This window comes from Cebidichthys violaceus, unplaced genomic scaffold, assembly GCF_023349555.1.
Source record: "Cebidichthys violaceus isolate CVI_PGR_0920_01 unplaced genomic scaffold, fCebVio1.0.p SCAF_14, whole genome shotgun sequence".
NCBI classification, from domain to species: Eukaryota; Metazoa; Chordata; class Actinopteri; order Perciformes; family Stichaeidae; genus Cebidichthys; species Cebidichthys violaceus.
Window position 1 is genome coordinate 10,020,752 of NW_027176307.1, and position 21,547 is coordinate 10,042,298.

The 21,547-nt window shown below is 42.7% G+C and overlaps 1 protein-coding gene across 2 annotated transcripts in view; it reads right to left on the reverse strand.

The window, feature by feature from the left end:
• Positions 1-18,248, reverse strand: part of LOC137871130 (NACHT, LRR and PYD domains-containing protein 12-like) — a 36,956-nt gene extending 18,708 nt beyond the window's left edge. Inside the window, exons 1-6 of one of the 2 annotated variants that reach the window (XM_068708760.1) lie at positions 18,161-18,248; positions 13,633-13,913; positions 11,322-13,125; positions 11,047-11,220; positions 10,392-10,565; positions 3,766-3,939 (exon numbers count right to left, since the gene is read on the reverse strand). In XM_068708760.1, the coding sequence (XP_068564861.1) occupies positions 3,766-3,939; positions 10,392-10,565; positions 11,047-11,220; positions 11,322-13,125; positions 13,633-13,906 (2,600 nt within the window). In that variant the 5' untranslated portion in view covers positions 13,907-13,913; positions 18,161-18,248. Of the gene's footprint in view, positions 1-3,765; positions 3,940-10,391; positions 10,566-11,046; positions 11,221-11,321; positions 13,126-13,632; positions 13,914-18,147 lie in introns of both variants that reach the window. The other variant, XM_068708759.1, reaches the window with a different exon arrangement.
• Between the last annotated feature and the right edge of the window lie 3,299 nt (positions 18,249-21,547).

The window sequence follows — 21,547 nt, forward strand, 5'->3', positions numbered from 1 at the left end:
GATAGTGACCAGTTCACCATTCACTTTACACCATTATTTCCAAATGCATATTAGCAGAGACACTAGTAGACATTGTTATTCCACAGTAACATGTTGGTAACACCACTGTTGGAAACGAAGAGGAGAGTGTTTGAGTTATCAGCATTTAAGAAAATTAAATTATTGACATCAATACAAGTATTAATGTCAGCAAGATTATTAACGACGATTAATAATAACTGGGCACCACCCTGCGAACAGGGACCAATAACCAAACGATAAACTAAGTCTCATAATTAAGGTTCACTCACAATGTCAATAGTCAAAGTACTATTACACATTCAGAGTGAAAGTGAAGGTTTAAGTTCGAGCAACAGACCACATATCCAGCTATCTGATCTAATCAACTAATATCTAAACTAACAACAAAACTATACATTCCTGAGCACGCCATCTAAAATCAACAGACTGCGGTAAAAGGGTTAGGGGGGGGTGCATGTAGTATGTGTGTGTGTGTGTGTGTGTGTGTGTGTGTGTGTGTGTGTGTGTGTGTGTGTGTGAGAGTGTGTGTGTGTGTGTGTGTGTAAGGAGAGAGAGGACAGCTCAGATAACGTATGACGTAATCTGAAATGTGGCGACATCTCTCGCCAGACCACATGATGGCGGTAAACATAGAGCTCTCGTTAGCTCCACGTGTCTACAGCCGTTAGCGCACCCCGGAGCTACATTAGCTTAAAGCTGTATGTGTGTGGGTTAGTAAAAGAAGAGAGAAAGCAAACGAAACAAAATAAATCCTTCAAAAACAAAGATTAAGATCCTCCGCGCCGCGCTGGAGTACGGAAGATTGTTCTCTCAGCCAGAGGAGCACAGCCGGCGACTCTTTGATTGCACAGCCGCGGTTCTGACCTCTGAACTGTTGAGGAACAACTTCCGGGCGGGCGAGCGGTGAATTATCTTAACACGATTGCAGTAGCATGAAAATTCCACAATAACTTCTTCACAACATCAACGATCTCGATCGCTAATCTCGGCGATTATTATGCATACACCACGTTATAAAAATGGCAGTAACTTAAGCAACTCGAAACAAGACAATGAAACACAATAGACTAAATCTGCCCAGGCTCTATTCGCCTTACTGTGAGTCGCAATCGTGGCGATTGATGAGTTTCTTCCGAGTTGTCGGTGGAACTCGGGTAGCGCGGCTCCGTGCGGCGCTGTGATTAAACTCTGTGCGTCAGAGAGTTATTCGGCTCGGTAAGGGAATTTCCCGTCCTTACGGCTGGAACAAAAGTCGATTTGAGGAGAAATAGAAATCTGTTTTCTTTCTCTGAAGAAGTCCATTTCTTCACTTCTGCAGGAAAATGGTTCACTTCTTCCTCCAGGAAGCGAAACAAAAACAAACAAATAAACAGTCCAGTCTTCGTCCAGCGAATATAAAACTGTTTAACCTAGGACAGCAACGTTGCATGTGCTCCCTTTAAGACCGAGGTCGGGGAAAAGCAAAGAGCAAAGAGAGCAAGGCTGTTTTATAGAAATAAAGCAGAACTGCAGGGGTCCTGGGGTGTTTGTGGCCCTCGGCCAATTAGATCGCCTTGTTGCATTTGGGTGATGAGTTCACACCTTAGTGTGAATTTCTTAGTAGTGGGGGTTTGGTACTATCAAACTCGAATCAGAATGAACCCTTGCTTGCAAAGGGGAGGCCTGATGTTCTCTTTGTCTGATAGCACATGATGACGACAAGGAAGCACCTAGGCCCAACACCACCATGAACTTGTATGCAGTAGATCACTTCAGAGCACTTCAGACTTCAGAGAAAAACAGCTGACCTCTGTCAAACTGCAGCAACTCAATCTGCATAAAGAAGAAATGATGAAGAGAAACAATCTGTTCACAATCCAATCAGATGTGTTCAGCTTTTAAATGTGGAACTCAACTTCACCAGGGTTTCCTGCAGCGTAGGAGACGTAGCAGACGTGTAAAAGCAGCTTAAGTCAGGAGAATTCATGACTTGTTTCAAATATAATTTGAATTTTCAGGACAAACTGATCACATAGCAAATGTTCAAATGAACCTGGAGCACAACAGGTTGATAACAGATGCGAAATGGATGATGCTTTATAGAACTTTGAGACATCTGTTACAACATGTATTGATCAGTATTGATCCAGATTCTAAAGAGCAAATCAGAAAATAAAAACAAAGTTTAAAAGGAATTCAAAATGTTTTGAAAAAAAGTCAGTGTCAGAAATGTTTGTTTTTTTCTTATTACTTTAATAGTTATTTTCCTAAAACTTAAAAAAAAAAGGTTTGGTTCTTTACGTGTGATTAAATAAAATTTCCTTTTTTATGATAAACATTGAGTCACTCAAGTATAGTATATATAGTATATTCATGAAATATAGTATATATAGTATATTCATGAAGTATAGTATATAGCAGGGGTCACCAACCTTTTTGAAATGAAGAGCTACTTCAAGGGTCCTGAGTAGTATGAAGGGCTACTTGTTTGATACAAACTTCCTAAATAACAAAGTTGCACAGATAATCTTTTAATAATAATAATAATAATAATAACATGTGAAGAGACTGTCTGCTCACATGTCAATGTTAATTATTCCTCAAAATAATTATTAACAATGATTGTGTATTTTGTTCAAAATCACATCTGTTATATTTTTGTACAAATTATCACTTCTAAAAATTTTTAGGAAATCATTAACTGTCATATCTTCAAATCATGTCTCATTTGTACTAACTACTACCTTTGTAACATTTTTGAACAAATGATGAACTCTGTCCCATGTTTATACAAATTCTCAGTGATGTAAGATTGCTATCTGAGTGATATCCGGCCAATCCAAAGACGAGGATTGTAACCAATTAAATGTAGTCATACAATGGTGACTGGGTCCGCCCACTTAGTGTCAAAAAGAAAAAATAGGTGAAAGTTTTGCAAGCAGAAGAGCAGTGATAGTCGCACGCTAGGGGCGCTAGGGGTTTCTACTCGCAGGCTGCAATTTTGCGAGCATGAGTAGAGATATTCTGCGTGGAGTGATGTGGAAGCACTCGTCAAAGTAATATGCGTGCGCTGCTGTTTAATTTGCACGCACGAGACCTCTACGCACGCGCGTGCGTGGATCTTATTTGCGCTCTCGGATTTTGACAGTGATTAGCCTTCATACTAGTGCTATTTTTAGAACATGCCTTGCGGGCAACTCACGTGGTCCCTGCGGGCGACCAGGTGCCCGCTGGGACTGTGTTGGCTACCTCAAGTATATAGTATATTCATCAAGTATAGCATAACTAGTATATTCAAGTAACTTTTCTGTCTCTTTGTAGTCTTTTTGTGTCTCTGTGGTCTTTTTATGTCTCTTTGTAGTCTTTTTGTGTCAATTTGTAGTCTTTCTGTGTCTCCTTGTTGTCTATTTGTGTGTCTTTGTAGTCTTTTTATGTCTCTATAGTGGTTTTATGTCTCTTTGTAGTCTTTTTGTGTCAATTTGAGTGACATCTCGTAGGTGAAGGTCAGGGGGGCCCCTGACACTTTGGGCCCCTGGGCCTGTGCCCGGTAGGCCTGTTCAGTAATCCATCCAAAAGCAGGATGAAGCCAGACAAGTTGTACATTTCATGATTGTAGAGGATGATATGCAGACAACGAGGCAGCTGATGTGAAGTGGAACATATTACCAGAAAATGTAACACTTTATGGATCTATACGTAGATGAATCAAATAGAGTTATTGATGAAACATGAAGGTGCTACACTAGCAGCAGACAGTGAACCCACCTCAGAGTCTCCAGTCTACAATGTGGACTCTCCAGAAAACCACTCAACAGCTTCACGTCTGAATGCTTCAGGTTGTTTCCACTCAGATCCAGTTTTCTCAGATGGGAGGGGTTTGACTTCAGAGCTGAGCCCAGAGAAGAACAACCTTCCTTTGTGATCTCACAGTCTGACAGACTGCAAACACACAAAACAACACACAGAGTTTCTTATATTGATACACAATGAATCATTATTTTCATCATAAACATGAGTGGCTTTCATTTTGGTTTCATCTTCTTTTGTAAACAGACATTTAGTGAAAATTCTGTCACTGTTGTGACATTGTAAAATCATTATTACAGTGAAATAAGTTATTCCAGTGTAGTAGATTGCTCTAACAAACTAAAAGCACGACTTAAACCATCCTGGTTCACTGAAAGCAGGTGGGCCAAATGATGTTCATGTTGGTTGGACAAGCCATCCAACACTTTGATCCCGAGAAGGATAGTGGCCAGTTCACCATTCACTTTACATCATTATTTCCAAATGCATATTAGCAGAGACACTAGTAGACATTGTTACCCCACAGTAACAGTTTGGTAACACCACCATGAACTTGTATGCAGTAGATCACTTCAGAGCACTTCAGAGCTGAGAGCAGAGAAGAACAGCTGACCTCTGTCAAACTGCAGTAACTCAATCTGCATAAAGAAGAAATGATGAAAAGAAATGTTCAAATGAACCTGGAGCACAACAGGTTGTATCAGTTAGCATCAGAAATTAAATATATTTTTCTAATTACTTTAATAGTTATTCCACCAAAACTTAAAAAAAGGTTTGGTTCTTTACAAGTGATTCAATAAAATTTCTTATTTTTATGATAAACATTGAGTCACTGAAGTATAGTATATATAGTATGTTGGAGCCATAATGTGGTTTTGTTGTTTTCTTTTGTCTTTGAGGGTAACACAAGGTGAATTTACACATAGCAGTTCTGACACTGAACACGGGGTGGCGCATTGAGCTAAAAGTACATATAGGGAAGTGCCTGGTGATGAGAATCAGGTGTGTGGACGGGAAGCTAACAGTTTTTGACCGTGTCAATGTGGCGTGTCAGCAAGCGTGTCAGCGTGGCGTCTCCAGGAGTTGTATAATACTGTCCTGCAGCATCCTGTGGTGTTCTGCTATGGTGTCAATGTACAAACTGAATAAACGGATCATACGGATCGAAAGAAAGACAGCTCACTGGACAGTGAAATGTTTGTGGCATGAACACGCGTCCGAACAAGTTCTCCCGTTCACCCCCCAGTGGCTTTAAAGATAAAATGGATATTTGTTAAAGTCATTACATATTATAACCTCTCCGGGGAGCCATCACCTTAACGTGGTGGAGAGGTTTGAGTGCCACCATGACCCTGAGGGCTATGTTGTCTGGAGCCTAGAGCTCCTGGTAGGGTCTCCCATGGCAAATTGGTTTCAGGCGAAGGGCCAGACTAAGAATGGTTCAAAAACCCCAATGAAAAAACAAAGAAGAGTCAAGGAGACCCTGCCCAGAGGAAGCTCGGGGCCCACATCTGGAGCCAGGCCCAGTCGGAGGGCCCGACAGCGAGCGCCTAGTGGCCGGGTTTGTCACAGAGCCCGGCCGGGCACAGCCCAAAGCAGCAACGTGGCACCCCCCTCCTCTCCATCCTGTGGGCTCACCACCTGCGGGAGGAATCGCTGGGGTCGGGTGCGCTGCCCCATGGGTGGCAGTGAAGGCCAGGGACCTCAACAGACCAGACCCAGGCGGCATAGGCTGGCTCTGGGGACGTGGAACGTCACCTCTCTGTGGGGGAAGGAGCCGGAGCTTGTGCGGGAGGTGGAGCGCTACCAGTTAGATCTGGTGGGGCTTACCTCTACGCACTGCATCGGTTCTGGAACTGTACTCCTGGATAGGGGTTGGACTCTTTTCTTCTCTGGAGTTGCCCAGGGTGTGAGGCGCCAGGCAGGTGTGGGGATACTCACAAATCCCCGGCTGAGTGCCGCTGCGTTGGAGTTTACCCCGGTGGACGAGAGGGTCGCCTCCCTACGCCTGCGGGTTATGGGGGTGGAAACTCTGACTGTTGTCTGTGCATATGCACCGAACAACAGTTCAGAGTATTCGGCCTTCTTAGAGACCCTGACTGGAGTCCTGTATGGGGCTCCAGTGGGGGACTCCATAGTTCTGCTGGGGGATTTCAACGCGCACGTGGGCAACGATGGGGATACCTGGAGAGGCGTGATTGGGAGGAACGGCCTCCCTGATCTAAATCCAAGCGGTCGTTTGTTGTTGGACTCTGTGCTAGTCATGGATTGTCCATAACGAACACCATGTTCGAGCATAAGGATGTTCATAAGTGTACGTGGTACCAGAGCACCCTAGGCCGAAGGTCAATGATCGATTTTGTTATCGTATCATCAGATCTGAGGCCGTGTGTTTTGGACACTCGCGTGAAGGGAGGGGCAACTGATCACCATCTGGTTGTGAGTTGGGTCAGAGGGTGGGGGAAAACTCTGGACAGACCTGGTAAGCCCAAATGGGTAGTGCGGGCAAACTGGGAACGTCTGGAGGAGGCCACTGTCCGGGAGATCTTCAACTCACATCTCCGGCGGAGCTTTTCTAGCATCCCTGTGGAGGTTGGGGGCATCGAACAGGAATGGACGATGTTCAAAGCTTCTATTGCCAAAGCTACGGCGGTGAGTTGTGGTCTCAAGGTCTTAGGTGCCTCAAGGGGCACTAACCCTCGAATACCGTGGTGGACACCGGTGGTCAGGGAAGCCGTCCGACTGAAGAAAGAGGCCTTCCAGGATATGTTATCCCGGAGGTTTCCTGAGGCAGTTGCAAGGTACCGACAGACCCAAAGTGCCACGGCCGCTGCCGTGAAGGAGGCAAAGCAGCGGGTGTGGGAGGAGTTCGAAGTAGCCATGGAGAAGGACTTTCGGTCGGCACCAAGGTGTTTCTGGAAAACCATCCGGAACCTCAGGAGGGGGAAACGGGGAAACATCCAAGCTCTATACAGTAAGGATGGGACTCTGTTGACTTCAATTGAGGGAGTAATTGGGCGGTGGAAGGAGCACTTTGAGGAACTCCTGAATCCGACTAATACGCCCTCTACTGTAGAGGCAGAGCTGGAGGCTGATGGGGGAGGATCATCAATTTCCCAAGTGGAAGTCACTGAGGTAGTCAAACAACTCCACAGTGGCAAAGCCCCAGGGATTGATGCGATCCGTCCAGAAATGCTGAAGGCACTGGGTGTGGAGGGGCTGTCTTGGATGACACGTCTCTTCAACATTGAGTGGAGATCTGGGACGGTGCCTAGGGAGTGGCAGACCGGGGTGGTGGTTCCCCTGTTCAAAAAGGGGGACCAGAGGGTGTGTGCCAATTATCGCAGTGTCACACTACTCAGCCTCCCTAGTAAAGTCTACTCCAAGGTTCTGGAAAGGAGGGTTCGGCGATAGTCGAACCTTGGATTGAAGAGGAACAATGCGGATTCCGTCCTGGCCGTGGAACAACGGACCAGCTATTCACTCTTGCAAGGATCCTGGAGGGGGCTTGGGAATACGCCCATCCGGTCTACATGTGTTTTGTGGACCTGGAGAAGGCGTATGACCGGGTCCCCCGGGAGATACTGTGGGAGGTGCTGTGGGAGTATGGGGTGAGGGGGCCACTTCTGGGGGCCATCCAATCCCTGTATGCCCAAAGCGAGAGCTGTGTCCGGGTTCTCGGCTGTAAATCGGACTCGTTTCCGGTGAGGGTTGGCCTCCGCCAGGGCTGCGCTTTGTCACCAATCCTGTTTGTGGTATTCATGGACAGGATATCGAGGCGTAGTCGTGGGGAGGAGTGTTTACAGTTCGGTGGGCTGAAGATTGCATCGCTGCTGTTTGCAGATGATGTGGTCCTGATGTCTTCATCGGGCTGTGACCTCCAGCACTCACTGGATCGGTTCGCAACCGAGTGTGAAGCGGTTGGGATGAGGATAAGCACCTCTAAATCTGAGGCCATGGTTCTCAGCAGGAAACCGGTGGATTGCCCACTCCGGGTAGGGAATGAGTCCTTACCCCAAGTGAAGGAGTTCAAGTACCTCGGGGTCTTGTTCGCGAGTGAGGGAACAATGGAACGTGAGATTGGCCGGAGAATCGGAGCAGCTGGGGCGGTATTGCAGTCGCTCTACCGCACCGTTGTGATGAAAAGAGAGCTGAGCCGAAAGGCAAAGCTCTCTATCTACCAGGCAATCTTCGTTCCTACCCTCACCTATGGTCATGTGGACTGGGTAATGACCGAAAGAATTAGATTGCGGGTAAAAGCGGCTGAAATGGGTTTCCGCTGCTCCTTTGCGTGGAAAGGAGCCAGTTGAGGTGGTTCGGGCATCTGGTAAGGATGCCACCTGGGCACCTCCCTAGGGAGGTGTTCCAGGCACGATCAGCTGGGAGGAGACTCCGAGGGAGGCCCAGGACCAGGTGGAGGGACTATATCTCCAAACTGGCCTGGGAGTGCCTCGGGATCCCCCAGTCAGAGCTGGCTGATGTGGCCCGGGAAAGGAAAGTTTGGGGTCCCCTGCTGGAGCTGTTGCCCCCGCGACCCGATGCCGGATAAGCAGTTGAAGATGAGAGAGGTGAGATTACATAGTATATTCATCAAGTATAGTATATTCATCAGGTATAGTATATTCATTACATTACATTTACATTACATTACATTACAGTCATTTAGCAGACGCTTTTATCCAAAGCGACTTACAATTCAGTATCTATATACCGTAGACGCAGCTACGGGAGCAATTTTTGGGGTTAAGTGTCTTGCTCAAGGACACATTGACATGAGACTAGTAGAGCAGGAGCCGGGGATCGACCCGCCAACCCTCTGATTGAAAGGCGGCCCTGCTCTCCACTTAGCCACGGTCACCCCTAGTATTCATCTAGTATATAGTATGTAGCACCCCAACACTCTATAGAGTAGACCTAAGTTACCTTTTAAACTGGAATGATGGGGTGTTTGGGTTTGATATCTTAAGGTAGCTACCACGAAGGTTTACCTGATTTTGGATGAAATTTATATTACTTATATTAACCTCTTAATAAACAAATAAACTGTCAAACTTAGCAATAGATCTAGTCACTTAGACCACACTCTATTTTAAGTAACTGACCACAGACAACCTTTTGGGATGAAAAGTAAATAAAAGTTTACAGACTGCTTTTTAGAATGTTCAAATAATATTAAACCTTTAGAGGGACAAAAAAACAAAACACCAATGACACAAATTAGATCCTTTAACATAAGAAATAGTACTTTCAAAAATAATATGAAAACAAAAGTTATTAAGGCAACAAATTGCTTGGACAAATATACTAAACTGAATTAGCTTATATCAACACAACTTAAATGTTTCTTTCTAAAGCTTTCTTTGCAAAAATCTCTATTCCTTTTTTCTACTTTTTCACAACAGCAGACTCAAAGTAAAACAGAATACTTACATTGACTTTAACACACACACACTAAAATAACAAAAGTTGCAGGCCTGTGTAGCTTGGGTGCGGTGCTGCCTCCCGAGTCCTTATCCTTGGCAGAGCAAAGAAAGTCTAACTCACAGTTCATCATCAGTGTTGGAGAAACAGTTAGTGGTCCAAAAGATTAAACACGTTGACAGCGGAGGTGAAGGCCACGGCGGTGAAGTCCTTCTCAGGAACACACCAACAGTCATTTTCGGTCAGCAATGGTGTCCTTGGTCCAGTGACTCAGCAACTTTAGCTTTTCACAGACACACTTGCACAAAACCTCTGCGCAAAATCAACTGAGATTAAGCAGTAAATGAGCAGTGCTGTCCAACAGCTAACAGTTTTGTTCTCTAACCTAAACATTCACCAAGCTATCTACCCTCACATGTCTCTGCATTTCTCCCGTTCTCTATTTATTACACTCTCTCTTCCTTCGCTTCTTCTCCATTCATTTTCTCTTTTCTCTTCACCCCGTTCTCTCCTTTACCTACGACCAAATACCGCAGGTGTGTCTGAATGACACCTCAAGTAACCAATCAAACACCACAGCTCAAACTGAAATATTTTTTTATTTTTTTAACTTTCAGTTCATTTAACCCATTTTCTGCCGTCAATATTGTTTAGAGCTGTTTATTTCAACTACTTACTCACCTATTTACATCCTACTTTATTTAGGACTAAATTATCTTAACCTCTCAGTAAGCCACTTTTTCTTTATTAAACTAAATTATTTTCAGTTTAATTTCCTCACTGAGTTATTTCATCCAACTTTATTAAGAACAAACTTGTTTTAGTACCTAACTTTTATGCCAGGGCTACAAGTATATTCATCAAGTATAGTATATAGTATATTCAAGTAACTTTTTGTGTCTCTTTGAGTGACATCTCGTAGGTGAAGGACCCTGGGCCTGTGCCCGGTAGGCCTTTTCAGTAATCCATCCAACAGCAGGATGAAGCCAGACAAGTTGTACATTTCATGATTGTAGAGAATGACATGCAGACAACGAGGCAGCTGATGTGAAGTGGAACATATAACCAGAAAATGTAACACTTTATGGATCTATACGTAGATAAATCAAATAGTTATTGATGAAACATGAAGGTGCTACACTAGCAGTAGACAGTGAACCCACCTCAAAGTCTCCAGTCTACAATGTGGACTCTCCAGAAAACCACTCAGCAGCGTCACTCCTGAATCCTTCAGGTTGTTTCCACTTAGATCCAGTTTTCTCAGATGGGAGGGGTTTGACTTCAGAGCTGAGCCCAGAGAAGAACAGCCTTCATCTGTGATCTCACATTGTGACAGACTGCAAACACACAAAACAACACACAGAGTTTCTTATATCGATACACAATGAATAATTCATTTCATCATAAACATGAGTGGCTTTCATTTTGGTTTCATCTTCTTTTGTAAACAGACATTTAGTGAAAATCCTGTCACTGTTGTGACATTTTAAAATCATTATTACAGTGAAATAAGTTATTCCAGTGTAGTAGATTGCTCTAACAACCTAAAAGCACAACTTAAACCGTCCTGGTTCCCTGAAAGCAGGTGGGCCGAAGGATGTTCATGTTGGTTGGACAAGCCATCCAACACTTTGATCCCGAGCAGGATAGTGGCCAGTTCACCATTCACTTTACACCATTATTTCCAAATGCATATTAGCAGAGACACTAGTAGACATTGTTACCCCACAGTAACATGTTGGTAACACCACCATGAACTTCGTAGATCAGACACTTGGACCACTTAGTCATCTTTGTAGTAAATCACCTGATCCTGACCTGAGAGTTTCAAGTGTACAGTGTGGACTCTCCAGTCCAGCCGAAAGCAGCTTCACTCCTTTGTCCTTCAGGTTGTTGCCACTCAGGTCCAGCTCTTTCAGACTAGAGGACTGGGAGCTGAGGACTGAGGACAGAGCTCCACAGCTTCTTTGTGAGAGATGACAGCCTCTCAGCCTAGGGGCGGAATAGGGATTAATACAAAACAAAATGTTGAATCAAAGTAAAATATCAAACATATTTAGTAATGGTAATGTATCTGTAGTGTATCCACCTACAGAGCTTTGTTGGAGGCTTTGACCACTGGAAGCAGCCTCAGAAGAGCCTTCTCTGAAGCAGAGTATTTCTTCAGGTCAAACACGTCCAGATCTTTTTCTGATGACAGGAAGATGAAGACCAGAGCTGACCACTGAGCAGGAGATAGTTCATCTGTGGAGAGATGTCCTGACCTCAGGGACTGTTGGATCTCCTCCACTAGAGAAGCATCATTCAGTTCATTCAGACAGTGGAATAGATTGATGCTTTTCTCTGGAGACACATTCTCATTGATCTTCTTCTTGATGTACTGGACTGTTTCCTGATTGGTCTGTGAGCTAATTGTTGTCTGTGTCAGCAGACCTAGTAGGAGAGTCTGACTGGTCTCCAGTGAAAGACCCAGGAGGAAGCGAAGCAACAAGTCCAGGTGTCCATTTGGACTCTGTAAGGCCTTGTCCACAGCAATCTGGTGGAGAGGTTTTGGTTTAGATTTGTTCCTGAAGACTTTTGACCAAGAGGAGGTTGTTTGTTCTTCTGACAGCAGATTGACTCCAGAGTTGCTGAAGGTCAGTTGGACATGAAGAGCAGCCAGAAACTCCTGAACGCTCAGATGGACGAAGCAGAACACTGTATTCTGGTACAGTCCTCTCTCCTTTCTAAAGATCTGTGTGAACACTCCTGAGTACACTGAGGCTGTTCTGATATCGATGCCACACTCTGTCAGGTCGGATTCATAGAAGATCAGGTTGCCTTTCTGCAGCTGATCAAAAGCCAGTTTTCCCAGAGACATGGTCATCTTCCTGCTCTCTGGACTCCAGTGTGGATCCGTCGCAGCTCCCCCATCATACTTGACCTTCTTCAGTTTGGACTGAACCACCAGGAAGTGGATGTACATCTCAGTCAGGGTCTTTGGCAGCTCTTCTCCTGCCCCTCTGGTCTTCAACACATCCTCCAGAACTCCAGCAGTGATCCAGCAGAAGACTGGGATGTGGCACATGATGTGGAGGCTTTGTGAGGTCTTGATGTGGGAGATGATCCTGCTGGCCTGCTCCTCATCTCTGAATCTCTTCCTGAAGTACTCCTCCTTCTGTGGGTCGGTGAATCCTCTGACCTCTGTCACCATGTCGACACACTCAGGAGGGATCTGATTGGCTGCTGCAGGTCGTGTAGTTATCCAGAGGCGAGCAGAGGGAAGCAGTTTCCCCCTGAAAAGGTTTGTCAGCAGCACATCCACTGAGGTGGACTCTGTAACATCAGTCAGGACCTCATTGTTGTGGAAGTCCAGAGGAAGTCGACACTCATCCAGACCATCAAAGATGAACACAACCAGGAACTCGTCAAACCTGCAGATTCCTGTTTCTTTGGTTTCACTGAAGAAGTGATGAACAAGTTCCACCAAGCTGTACTTTTTCTCTTTCAGCACATTCAGCTCTCTGAAAGTGAATGGAAATGTGAACTGTATGTCCTGGTTTTCTTTGTCTTCAGCCCAATCCAGAGTGAACTTCTGTGTTAAGACTGTTTTCCCAATGCCAGCCACTCCCTTTGTCATCACTGTTCTGATTGGTTCCTCTCCTCCAGGTGAGGCTTTAAAGATGTCTTCTTGTCTGATGGTTGTTTCTGGTCTGTCTGGTTTGCTGGATGCTGTTTCAATCTGCCTGAACTCATGTTCATCACCGACCTCTGCAGTCCCTACCTCTGTGATGTAGAGCTCTGTGTAGATCTGATTCAGAAGGGTTTTGTTTCCTGCTTCAGCGATTCCCTCAAACACACTCTGGAACTTATTTTGAAAGTTGGATTTAAGTTTTCGCTGGCACTCAATAAGAATATCTGCATGAATGAAACAAAGATAAAAATCAATGAGAGGTTGTTTCAGTGAATGTGAGTCATTTCTAAAAAGTGTACACATATTTGTATTAATGAAATGTATTCAACTCATTTGATAACTAAAGGCTCTGAATGTGAAATGTCTTAGTATAATTTAACATCAACTGACATGTTGTGCTTCATGTGTCCATGAACTCTGTGCTCTCCAAATAACCAGAAGGTTTATTACTTTATTACAGAGAGAATTAATGACGTCCAAGCAGTGTCTTACAGTCACACCAGTGTGCTAATTTTAAACATTAGAGGCAACAAAAACAGGATTGCCTGCCTTTGTATTGCTGCTTTTTCTTCTCTGAGACATTTTATTTTCTTGTTTGGTAGCTTGGTCTATAAGCCAAGGTGCAACACAAGACATGAGTCACTGTTGTTAAAATTGAGACATTGCTTGCTTTGCTAATGTTTGTTGAAGTCTTTGTAATATGCCACTTTGATCTTCATACGATGACTTACTTTCAGGTTCTGAGATGGTTTTTGATAGTTTCTCCACTAGATCATTCCTATTTATCTCCTTTAAAACTTCCCGGATCACTTTAATAGTGTTTATGCTGTAGTTCTTGACCATCTGATCTACTGTGTCCATCCGGTCTGCATTCTCCAGTCGGGAAAATGGGATTGCTGGGAAGCCTTCTAGGACCTCCTCCTTCAGGTACCACTTGAATTCTTTAAACTGGTCAGCTCCTAAATCCTCCAAAGTTCTCTTGAAGACCACGATAGGGGTCTCCATCTGTCCTCTGTCAAGATAGAAAAGATATCGTTTCATAATACTACAATTTTTACATTTTAAAATCATGTGATGAAAGAATAATAATCATGCTGTACATTGTGACAGGAAAAAGTTTCATAATCATGTCATTATAATATAATTATTGTGATACTGCTTTGACAATTGTAGCGCTCAGTTCCAAGTAACTGAGTGCGGTGACCTAAAACGGCTCCCTATAAGGGAGGGTATTCAATTAACATTCCAAAAGGTCCAGATTGAGAAAATCTCCTCGTGCAAAGGTCCAGAACATTACAATAATATCTAACTTGTGCTATTTAGTGCCATATATATATATATATATTCAAGAAGCCTAGTAGTAGTAACAACGTGTCTGTTTTGTCAACAACTGTCAAATCCAATAAAGAAAGTACACATACATTATTATTCTCAGTGTTCACATTTAACTGGATGGATTATAAATAACGCATAGAAATACATAAATAAATGTTACTCTCTCATTTCAAGTAAAATAAGGTCTCCATCTAAAATAAAATACACAAGAAAGATTTTTTTAAAAACTTGTATCTTTATTAAAAACGAGGCCTATTTGCAGGCCTCAGCTCGAATAAAGATAAGAAATACCTAATTAAGTGTATAATTAAATAAAAATAAAAAAATAAAAAAATAAATTGTTTTATATATTTTTGAGATGTGAAAAGTCATGGAAATATCAGTATACATGTTACAGGTTAACATAAGATAAAGATGGAACACAGCACAACTTGGAAAATTCAAAAGCTCGCCCTGGAAAACCAGCAATTTCAGGATATTGGTTTTTGGAAATTATGGAAATCCAAGATTTAAAATATTCCCAGCTCTTATAACAACTGATAAAGGCTCTCTATACACAGTTATACATAGATACAGTGAAACATTTATAAAATATAGAGCATATAAAATTGCAAAACTGATTAAATATTCCAATATTTGAATAGCAAAGTATTTTTTAAATTCAAAAACACTCTATATCACTTCTATGTATCACTCCTGATGTTCAATGAATCAAAAGACAGAAGATTGGACCTTTTTTGAGTGTTTTAAGCTCTTTCTAAGCCCTTTTTAGTTGTTTAGTTTATGGTCACATACTGCTTCAGATTCAGCCCACTCTCTCTGTTTAGGACTGTATCTCAGCCTCCCTTTCTCCGATTTTCACCATTGAGACCTCCTTCGAACCGTAGGAGCCAATAGAATTGCCTGGAATTGAAAGCTAAATGATTGACAGCACTATTAGCCAATGGGAATGATAAACGTCCCATCTGATGGCAGATCTGAAATCTAATTTGCTGAGCTTCCAACCCTCCCAAGAAGCCGAGGAGTGTCGGAGAGACACGAATCGAACGGATTCACACGGAGCACATGCAGCTGGATATACCAAACAGTGGAAGTACGGAGATATTTCATTTTTTCGCTGAGATTCGACCAAAAGTGAGTACAATATTCGATGAAAGCTGTGTGACTTTTTGTGTTCGAAGCTGAATATCTCTGCGATGGTTTACCGGAGAGAGAAATGGAAACTATGTCCGTAATCTCCGTCAAGCGGACATGCTTTTTCATGCTGCATGTTCGTAGGTAGCACGTTGCTAACGGAGTGTAGCAGCTGTTTTCTCCGGTCTTTTCCAGTCATATCGAGTATGATTTATGATATTTTGTTATTTGTTTGCTCGGCTGATGGGAGATGTGTTTGTCTCATGTAGAAGTGACCGAGTTCATGTTGTTTTCAGGACGCTGAGGTTTCTGCAGAACTATAACATCATTATATTCGTTCTTCGTGGGTTCTCTGCCAGTTACTTTTAACACAAAACTCTCTAAGTTTTGATGTACTCTGCGTCCAAATGGGTGACCCTCGGGCTTAAGAAAATGCTTGATTTTAGAAAATGCTTGATTTAATGAAAATTAAAAATGAAAGAGTGGCTGGAGTTTTTTCTTCTCCTTAAAACCAGATACACCCGTAGGTCCCCCATTTGGACGCAGAGTACATCAAAACTTAGAGAGTTTTGTGTTAAAAGTAACTGGCAGAGAACCCACGAAGAACGAATATAGTGATGTTATAGTTCTGCAGAAACCTCAGCGTCCTGGGAACAACATGAACTAGGTCACTTCTACATGAGACAAACACATCTCCCATCAGCCAAGCAAACAAATAACAAAATATCATAAATCATACTCGATATGACTGGGACAGACCGGAGAAAAAGGCTGCTACACTCCGTTAGCAACGTGCTACCTACGAACATGCAGCATGAAAAAGCACGTCCGCCTGACGGAGATTACGGACATAGTTTCCATTTCTCTCCCCGGTAAACCATCGCAGAGATATTCAGCTTCGAACACAAAAAGTCACACAGCTTTCATCGAATATTGTACTTACTTTTGGTCGAATCCCAGCGAAAAAATGGAATATCTCCGTACTTCCACTGCTTGGTATGTCCAGCTGCTGGTGCTCCGTGTGAATCCGTTCGATTCGTGTCTCTCCGACACTCCTCGGATTCTTGGGAGGGTTGGAAGCTCAGCAAATCAGATTTCAGAGCTGGACCTTTTTGAGCTTTATTGGCTAATAGTGCTGTCAATCATCTAGCTTTCAATTCCAGGCAATTCTATTGGCTCCTACGGTTCGAAGGATGTCTCAATGGTGAAAATCGGAGAAGGGGGGGCTGAGATACAGCCCTGAACAGAGAGTCTGAAGCAGGATTTGACCTTAAACTAAATAACTAAAAAGGGCATAGAAAGAGCTTAAAACACTCAAAAAAGGTCCAATCTTCGGTCTATTGATTCAATGAACATCATGAGTGATACATAGAAGTGATATAGAGTGTTTTTGAATTTTAAAAATACTTTTTTATTCAAATATTGGAGTATTTGATCAGTTTTCTAATTTGAAATGCTCTATATTTCATAAATGTTTCACTGTATCTATGTATAGCTGTGTATATAGAGCCTATATCAGTTGTTCTAAGAGCCCAGCATATTAAAAGTCTTGGATACCCATACTTTCCAAAAAGCAATACCCTAAAAGTGCTGTTTTTCAAGATCGAGCTTTTGAGTTTTCCAAGTTCTGCTGTGTTCCATCCTTATCTTATGTGAACCAGTAACATGTATTCTGATAGTTCCATGATTTTTCTCATCTCAAAAATATATTAAAAAAAAAAAAAAAAAAATTTTTTTTTTTTTATACAATTAATTAGGTATTTCTTATCTTTATTCGAGCTGAGGCCTGCAAATAGGCCTCGTTTTTAATTAAACAATCTCTACACATCTCAAGATGTTGCCCTCAGTTCAGACTGGAGTGTTTGGTCTCAAGATTTATGTTTGGTCTCGTAGTGGCGTTTCACATTGGTGCTTTTATTAATGGCCACGATATCTGAACATATGAGACAGAGAGGTTTAGTAGCACCATCAGGAAGAATGAACTAATAAGAGTCCGTCCATTCTTTGTTAGAAGCCCTGTTTTCAGGGTCCTTTCTCTCTTTTTAGAGCATGCCATGTTAAACTGCTTCTCCGACTCACTTCTCCCACTGCTCTCTCTCTCTCTCTCTCTCTACCTCTCTCTTTACCTCTCTCTTTACCTCTTTCTCTCTCTCTCCCTCCCTCCCTCTGTCTTTCTTTCTCTCTCTCTCTTTACCGCTCTCTCTCTCTCTCTCTGTCTCTCTCGCTCTTTACCTCTCTCTCTCTCTCTTTACCTCTCTGTCTCTTTCTCTCTCTTTACCTCTCTCTGTCTCTCTCTCTCTTTACCTCTCTCTCTCTCTCTCTGTCTCTCTCTCTCTGTCTCTCTCTCTCTCTCTATCTATCTCTCTCTCTCTCTCTTTAACTCTCTCTTTACCTCGCTCTCTCTCTCTCTCTCTGTGTGTGTGTAAAGGTCACTCGGCTCACGATGCATTTCAGAATACACATATTCGATTGGCTGAGTAGCGTTACGTGAGATGATTTACAATGCATGTAATTGCTCGGTGTGTTTCCTGGACTGCTGACTGAGTGCCATAAAGGCTGAACCAGATTACAAACTTCTTTTGAAACTTCTTGAGAAACATGAACATTATATTTCTAAAAATCATTGTTCTTGATCTCAGAGAGAAATTCTACTGCATATAACAAATACATCTTTTGAAACATCATTCTATTCTCCAGTTAAACAGAGAAACAACACGTAGTGATCAAAGTGATCCTGATGATCAAACATGTACAGATTCCTCTGGTAGGATTCTCACCTCCTGAACTCACTTCAGGTCAGTTTACAGATACGTTCCACCTTCATGTGTGGAGGAAACACTTGAGAGAAGAAGCTGCTCATGTCCTCCTGTCAGTCCTGGTGTCTTTGTGCATTTGATCTGAGGACGCAGTCACGCCCTCATCACTTCAGAGTCCAAAGGTACACACCAAAGGTGTGTCTCAATTCAGGGGCTGCATTCTTCGGAGGCTGCATTCGTAGACTGGTTACGTCACAGCGGCTGGACAAGCTCCAGAGGTCTCATGGTCGACACCGGGGCTCCGGCAAGTAGAGAGTTGCAGTAGTCCAGTCGGGAGATGACAAGAGCCTGGATGAGCACCTGTGCCGCTCGTCAGTGAGGAAGGGGCGAATCCTCCTGATTCCAGTAATCATCACTGTACTTAATAATAGTAACTAATAATACTAATAATTAATAAAGACACACAGTAATCATCACTGCACTTAATAACAATAACTTATAATACTAGTAACTAATAAAGACACACAGTAATCATCACTGTAGAGGTGTTTTCTCTCTGTAGTCTGTTTCCTCTTTAATAAACGGTGTTCTGTTTATAAACGCAGGATTGAATTCTACCGGTGGAATGAGTGTGTCTTATTTATAAATTATTTGCATCTGTAGGTTTTGAAACTGATTGTGATGTCATTATTAATTAACCCAGAATATGATTATGGTTTCTCTTGAATACTGAATTAATTTATTAGGCTCAATGTTTCAGGTTAAAATTAAATGATAAAACTCATCAAACACTCAGGAATGATCAGCCTCACGTGACTGAATAAAATGATGATCAATGATGTAAAAAAACTCTCTCTCACTTTAATTGTATTCATAATAAAAGTTATTGAGGGAAATATCAGATCATGAAAAGACAAATCTTTCTAACAAATGAAAAAAGTTGTTTGTGGTCCTTTTGTTGTTCAGTCTACAATGAACATATTTAAACCAGATGGTGAATCAGAAAACTATTCAAATATAAAACTTGAGTTTAATCTGTGATCTGTCTTCGCTCTGGTATGAAACTCCACTGATATTTAAAATCTAATAATAATTTAAAAAATATGTAAAATCTGATCAGTCCGATTGGCTGCAGTGTCCAATCACATAACTGATGAACAATGAGGGGGCGTGTCGGCCGTTAAAACGCTTCCTGGAAGACTGTTCTTGTGGCTCCGAGCGAGGAAATGACAATTAAGAGACTTGGGATGTACCCTATAACCCCGAGCTCTCACACCAGCCACGCTCTCACTCTTATCAGCCTGTCCTGCTATCTTCTGCCTCCGCTGCTCCTCCTCAACCTCTTACCATCCTCATTGCACTTTGTCCCTGCAATAAATCCCTCATTTACTCTACACTCTGTGTGTCTGTACCTGTGTTTTATTCACCAATTACTGATTGTAGCAGTTTTATTAGAATGATTTAACAAGTTGACATATTATTACCATTGTTATGGTAATAATACATCATTACCATTGCCAGTGTACACTTGTCAATGCTTGACGGGCGTGACGCGCTACAATTTAAAGTTGAGCTGGACTCAACTTTTTATGTTTTTGTTTACACTTTTTATGTTTTGTTTCCACACCTTTTTGATAATCTCCTAATTATAATTAAAAAATAAAGCCACATACAGTAAAAATCACATCTTAATCCACATATTTCAACTCTCTATGCATCACCAACCATTACAATTTTAAAGCAATAATTGTTAAGGTCCAAGTCAGTTCTTAACTAACTGCCATCTAATGACGGCACCTCGGACTCTCATAAATCTACGCTGCATTTCTTCTCAAGGAAATGTGTATTATTTCACTGGATCCATGAAAAACCTAACTCACTGTAGGAAGAGTTTTTTTATGGGTGTTCCAATGAAAAGCTAGGTGCCAAAATAAAAGGAATTAGTGCAAAGAGCAAACTAAATCTTTCTTTTCTCCTTGTTTTCATTTTAGATGAAATAATACATACATTCATTTAGCAGACGCTTTTTTCCAAAGTGACTTACAATTCAGATTCTATCACATTTATACACCGTAGGCACAGGAGCAATTTTGGGGTTAAGTGTTTTGCTTAAGGACACACGTACATGCGACTAGCAGAGCCAGAGCCGGTGGTCGAACCGCCAATCCTCTGATTGAAGGACTGCCCTGCTCTCCACTTAGCCACAAGCTCTCCCTGTGTCTGTAATATAGACACATGCACTCGTCAGAGGCAGATGTTACATGACCCTGCAGCATATATACTGTAAAGTTGTGATAAAGACCCAATTTTAAACAGAAACCATTTTATGAGCAGCTGTATCCTTGTCTCTGCATTAAAACACTTAAGACACTTGTATCCCTTGTCACCAATACTTCCAATACACCAATCTTGATAGCTACAATGCTATCACATGCATTGAGAAAATAAAGGAGTTAATGCTTCATGCTGGGAGAAATACTCCTCCTTTACCATCGCAAAACTCAGTTGCAAGCTAAAGAAAATCAGAAGCAAACTGAACAGCTGCACCCCCCTGGTGATCGCTGCGTGTTTGGCTGACATCTCGAAGTGGATGACGACACACCACCTCAAGCTCAACCTAGACAAAACTGAGCTACTGTTCCTCCCGGGGAAGGGTTGCCCGCACCGGGACCTGTCCATCACCATTGATGATACCGTGGTGACGCCAACTCGGACTGCGAGGAACCTGGGTGTGACCCTGGATGACCAACTGTCATTCTCAGCAAACATTTCATCCGTTACACTCTCCTGCAGGTTCCTGCTCTACAACATCAGGAGGATTCATCCCTTCCTGACTGACGAGACGGCGCAGGTTCTCATCCAGGCTCTTGTCATCTCCCGCCTGGACTACTGCAACTCTCTACTCGCCGGAGCCCCGGCGTCGGCCATCAGACCTCTGGAGCTTGTCCAGAAAGCCGCAGCTCGCCTGGTGTTCAATCGCCCCAAGTTCTCCCACACAACTTCCTTTCTCCGTTCTCTACACTGGCTACCTGTAAGAGCTCGCATCCAGTTTAAGACTCTGGTGCTAGCCTACAGGGCAGTGAAAGGAACAGCTCCTTCGTATCTCCAGGCCATGGTCAAGCCCTACACCCCCGCAGTCGCTTTGGATAAAAGCGTCTGCTAAAAGACTGTAATGTAATGTAATGTATTGATTAATCCCATAATATCCACATGTGTTGACAGTGTGACCTGCTCTGTAACTCCATCTCTCTGAGCTTCAGTCACTTCAAACTGTAAACCACGTCTTGTGCTGTTGAACCATGAGCTCTCTGTATTGTTTCACAACTACTGTTCATACTTAAGGCTGATATAATAATCACTCAATGACAACAACAAACTTACAACAAGATAGAAAAACACATTTTTAAATGTTTGTGATCCA